The sequence below is a fragment of the Populus euphratica genome, unplaced genomic scaffold (genome assembly GCF_000495115.2).
Source record: "Populus euphratica unplaced genomic scaffold, PopEup_1.0 scaffold536.1, whole genome shotgun sequence".
NCBI lineage: Eukaryota > Viridiplantae > Streptophyta > Magnoliopsida > Malpighiales > Salicaceae > Populus > Populus euphratica.
The window spans coordinates 135,141-140,788 of record NW_011500412.1 but is presented as its reverse complement, the minus strand read 5'-3'; the positions used below and the strand labels follow the sequence as shown (position 1 = coordinate 140,788).

The 5,648-nt window shown below is 32.9% G+C and overlaps 1 protein-coding gene across 3 annotated transcripts in view; it reads left to right on the top strand.

The window, feature by feature from the left end:
• The first annotated feature begins 1,285 nt into the window (after positions 1–1,285).
• LOC105114512 (transcription initiation factor TFIID subunit 8-like) overlaps positions 1,286–5,648 on the top strand; it is an 18,425-nt gene continuing 14,062 nt past the window's right edge. For 2 of the 3 annotated variants that reach the window (XR_840150.1, XR_840151.1), the window contains exons 1-2: positions 1,286–1,537; positions 1,768–3,170. Coding sequence is in view for 1 of the 3 variants with exons in the window: in XM_011011072.1 (XP_011009374.1) it covers positions 1,869–3,017 (1,149 nt within the window). In the remaining 2 variants the exon portion in view is untranslated. Of the gene's footprint in view, positions 1,538–1,767; positions 3,311–5,648 lie in introns of those variants that run through there. The other variant, XM_011011072.1, reaches the window with a different exon arrangement.

The window sequence follows — 5,648 nt, the reverse complement described above, 5'->3', positions numbered from 1 at the left end:
TAAAATCAAATTTTTTAAAAAAATATCAAAACAAGAAAAAAAAATTCTAAAAAAAATCAAAGGGTTTTTGATAAATTTGCCTAGATTACGGGTAAACTTAGGTTTTTTCTAGGTCAAACTTGATTAATCCATTCTTTATTTTATTTTTTATAAATTAAAGTGCTTGTTATAGACCAATCATTTTGATTAAGGAGTGATGACCTGCCTTAAAAGCTGACTGGGGATAAGGTCTGGATCATAGGTCGAGTTGACTATTGACCTCCCAGGTCAATGTAATGATAAAAAAAATTATTATCATAATTTTAAAATTTAAATTGAATTTAACCCTAGAAAACCCTTGGGTTACTAGTCAGAAGGATTAACTTGGGTTAGGTCAAGTTAATGAAAAAATATATGTAATTATTATCATTGCTTTAAAACATGATCCACGTGTTAACTTGAGAAAAGGCCTAGGTTACATGTTGATTCAGGTAACATAAACAATAAAAATAGTTATAGGACAAGCTAAGGTCACGGGTAGAGAGAGTCAAACTAAGTTGATTTGAAATAAAATAAAAATAAAAATGATTACTTTTATATTTTTAAACTCGACTCAATGATAGGGTTGAGACAAAGGCTAAGTCACGAGCTAAGAGGGTCAGCTTGATTTGATTTTTTTTTTTAAGAATTAAAAAACCTCTAATTTACCAAAAAATTCAAAAAAAAAAAACAACAAACTTTTGACCCTTATTATATCTTGAGTTGCTAGTGTCATAGGTTAACCTATATTTTTTACCATGTCAGATATGATCAATCCCTTCTTTAATTTTTTTAAACTTGAATTGGTTAAGATGTCAATCTGTTAGGTCAGTATAAGTTTTATATATAAAGTTATTATAATATTATTAATTTTAATATTTAATATAAATTAAAATGAAAAAATAATATTTAATTATTTTTTTAAAATATTATCTATTATACCAAACATTACCTTACTGTAATAACAGTGTAATTTTCATTTAGTATAGGTAAAACGACACGTCATCGTGGACAAAAATACGTGATTGAAGGTTTTGAAATAATTAATAGATTAGAACAAAAACAAAATCCATGTACTCGATTGAGAAATATTGAAAAGTTGGTATACCAACAATGTAATTATGCCCAGTTAATAACAGGGTGTCCAAAGATGGGGGGATAGCTGTCACCTGTCAAGAAGAAATTGGCTCTCTCTTTTTATTTTTTAGTTATTAAAATAAATAAAACAAAATCATCCTTTTACTTTTATATTAAAAAAACAAAACAACACAGCACTACAGTGCTCCACTACTCTACACTTGAAGCTAAAAATTCTCTCTTCAAAGAGGGTTTACAAGGGTTTTCAGATTCCCAAATTCAAAAACCTAAATCCAACTTCTAATCCAATACCGATCAATCCTTCCTCGCTGCCTAGGGTTTCTACTTGTGATCGATCGATTTCTGTGCTTGTCGTCTCATTTAACTCCGTTTCTTCTTCGATGCTTTTAGTATGTTTCGCTCCGAACCCTAGAATTCAACGGTAAGCATTCACTTATCATTTCTTATACGTCTGCTTCTTCTTATTTGCTATAATCTCCTTTAGATCTCTCTCTCTATGGTTTGCTTCAATCTCTTTCTGGTTTGTTGCTAAGAAAATGACAGAAGATTGAAATTTACTTCTTTATTTACGTAATTAGTTCCTTATTTTAATTTTGCATGTTTTTTTTTCAAATTGGAGAAATTCAGGTGATTTATTTATTTATTTTTCAGCGACCAAAGGAGGAATAAGAAGTGAGATGGATGATATATGGGTGAGTGAATGGTGCTATTGAATGCTAATATGTAATGTTAAGTGATATGAGGTATTGAATATGAGCCATGGAGGTGGGGAGAGTGGAAGATTGCATGAAAAAGTAGGGCATAATGGTAAGAGAAAATCCCGTGCAAGTGGAGATGAATTTGCTCGAGCGATTGGGAAGATTGCTGTAGCGCAAATGTGTGAGAGTATGGGTTTTCAGTCCTTTCAGCACTCTGCTCTTGAGACGTTTACTGATGTTACTACTTGGTATATACGGAATATAGGAAAGGCTGCTCAGTTGTGTGCTAATTTAGCTGGTAGGACGGAGAGCAATGTTTTTGATGTTATACAAGGATTGGAAGAGTTGGGTTTGCCACAGGGGTTTGCTGGTGCTTCAGATGTTGACCATTGTCTTGCAAGTTCGGGTATTGTTAGGGAGATTGCTCAGTATATTGGTGATGCAGATGATATCCCATTTGCTTATTCTATTCCTCCTTTCCCAGTTGCTAGAGAAAGGAAGCCTGCGCCAAGTTTTTCCCAGATTGGTGAGGAGCCTCCTGAGGAGCACATTCCAGCTTGGTTACCTGCATTTCCTGATCCTCAGACTTATGCTCAGCTGCTGGAAGGGAATGAAGGGCGTGCTGATTTAAATGCAGATAGTATTGAGTCTTTAAGGCAGCGCCAGAAGATGGATGTGTCTTACATGAATTTGCCACAGCAGTTTAATTGCAATGGTTCCGAAGGACCTTCCTCTGTTGCATTTGGTGACAGTGCTAAGGCAACACAAAGGACTGTGAGTAACCCGTTTCTTGCTGCTCCTCTGCAATTCGGAGTGAAGGAAGTGTCCCATGTTGTTCCTCCAGCTAAGCTTTCAGATGAAGCAGCTGTGAGATATCCCGTTGAGCAAACCCGTACCATGGATAACAATATGTCAGTGATGGCGACATTTGCTCCTGCCATTGAAGCTATGAAGAGTAGGTTATGTGATTCTGAGGAGGGACAGAAGAAGGTGTTTTTCAATCAAAGACCTGCTGTGCAATTTAAGATTGGGATTGGAAGGAATTCCCTGGATGGAGCTCCAGATTTGAGCCTTCAGAACAGGGTTATCAAGAAGATCAACATGTGGTCTGGGAAAGATAGTGAGAATGATGATCAGAAAAGGAGAGCTGAGACAATTCTAAAGCAATCGATGGATAACCCTGGTGAACTGGCTCAGTTGTAAATTAGAAATTGTACACTTGTTTAGGAAACTGGCAACAGAATCAGGTTCCAGAGTAGTTAAGATTGTGGCCATGTTGTTATCAGCACATGGCTCTAAAAAACAAGAATTACGAACTACAATAGAGAATTGTTCTCACTTTAGCAAGTTTTGGAGGTATGTGAATGCTAATTTATCATCATATGCAGCTGTTAGTCAATGATTCTTTTAGTGGAAATACTGTCTCCTGTTTCTGTTCTATACTGGATTGATACTTAGATTTTGCTATTTATGGTCAGAGCTTAATTTTTTCTCAACACAAGAACACTTTAATTGATCTTACAAACAAAACAGATATGCATGTTATTCTACATGATTGAACTAACTGACTTGGAAGGCAATTTTCCTTTGAAACCCAGCATATCATCAAATTCTTTATCTTATCATCAAATTCATTATCTTAGTTTCCTGTCCTTTTGGCAACTCAATTCACATTTGTGGCATAATTTGTAAGCGGCCATATATTTCCAATATCGACCATGTAGTCTTTTTTTCTCTACTTTTATTGAGAGTAATGTTTTATGCACTCATATTGAGGGCATTATTGTAAAGTTACCAGGATGTATTTTAGAATACAAAGGGAACCAACATTTGGGACATCTGAAAATCAGGTAGAGATTGGGATGGAAGGTGTATGTAGTCACTAGTAATTCCACTATTTTGAGACATTACCAGACACTGGAGGTGTGTTTTGTGGAACCTCAAGTCAATAATTTCAGGCATAATTTGATTTGTAGGTCTCAAGCCTGATAATCTTCACCTCATAATCTGATAATTCTCTTTAACTATCAATGTAAAGAAACAGAATCATAATTCATCCTGCTATCGCATCACATACTGAGTTAAAACTATTTGGACTTGAAACAGCTTCAAAAAAAGGCTTTGTACAGGCTACTGTTCCTTGTGAGATGCTATGGACAGTGTGGAAAGAATGAATCTGTTTTCTGATTACATTTGCTGCTTTAATCTTATGGTATTATTAGACTATAGCTGTAGGAAAAAAAGAACAAATAAATCTATGGTTGATGCTCTATGGCATGTAGAGAACGATTGCACCACGTTTCTACAAAAAAAAATATTTTTAATATATTTTGGATCATTTTAATGCTCTCATCTCAAAAATAATTTTTGAAAAATCAAAACACATCATTTTGATGCATTTCAGCATGAAAAACACTTTCAAAAGCAACCACAACCATACTCTCAAACAGGCATATAGTCACTTGCCATGTGCCCTTTTGTTTTCAAAAGTTTGCTATGTGTTATGTTAAAATCCCAAATACAAAAACATGCACTTACTAGATGTTGTGTAACACGACTAAAAGATTAATGTCTTCTTCCAAGTGCAGGAGTGTTGAAGTAATAAATAATCCGGCAAGACCGGGGTCGAACCATAAAGAGGTTAATTGTATAATTATAAATAATAACAACACAACAACAATAATAGTAGTAGTAGTAATAATAATAATAATAATACTAGTAGTAGTAGTAATAGTAATAGTAATAGTAGAAGAAGAAGTTGATGAGAATTTTGAAATAAAAGATTAACGTAAGGATTAAACAATGATAATAACAAATATCAAGGTTAGAAGATCCACTAATAGTATGTCAAACAAGTATAGTATAAACTTTTATTATTTAATTGAAAACCACACACAAAGGAGGTTTCAATCAAATTATAAATTGTTAACATGATTGTATTAGTTATCTTATTCGATTAATGCTAATACTTGTAAATCTTGTCAGGCATTTATAATTATAACTTATGTTAACAACAAATCAAGTTCCTTTCATAGCACAAGTGTAGGTTATACCATATGGTTGAGCTATGAAAGTGCCAAGTATTTATTGTACCAAGAGTTATACAACATAAATCTAGATTAGTCATTTAACAAGTAAAGTATTAAAGAGTGAACAAAAAAACAAATACAAAACATATTAGTATCAAACATTAAGGTCCATGTTAAGTTTATATTATACTTATTCTTACACCATTAGTGTAACCTTTTTATCTTAACATAATATAATGAAAGAAAGAAACATAAATAAACAAAATAAGAATATAAATAAGATAAAAGTTAACTAAGTAAAAGAAAGAAAATGAAAGACATAAACTTAATATTAATGAAAGCAAAACTTAAGCAATACAAAGAGAGAAAGCAATATCATGATCTTGATTTGGAAACTAAGATGCCTAAATGTATGGCAAATGCCTTCTTTTATAGGTCAAAATTAAAAACTATTGATTTGATAACTAATTGATGAGTAAGTGGTCAACTCTTGACTTGGTGACAATTTTTATCATCTCTTGTTTGAATAACACATAATTGATAACGTCAAAATTAAAACCACTTGTACCATGGAAGTTCTAGAAAATTATCTTAGCTTTCCAGACAAAAAAAAATTGAGATTATTTGGACTTTTAGGACTCAAGATATGGGCTGAACATTGAACAGTGTCTGAGCTACATGATAGATTCAGACTTCTTAGTTGTTGTTACAATTTGGACTTGAAAACGATCTTTTTAGAACCAGACCTTCACATGAAAGTTGTAGGTCTATGTTTTACCTTTCCATTCATATAAAGTAGACCTAA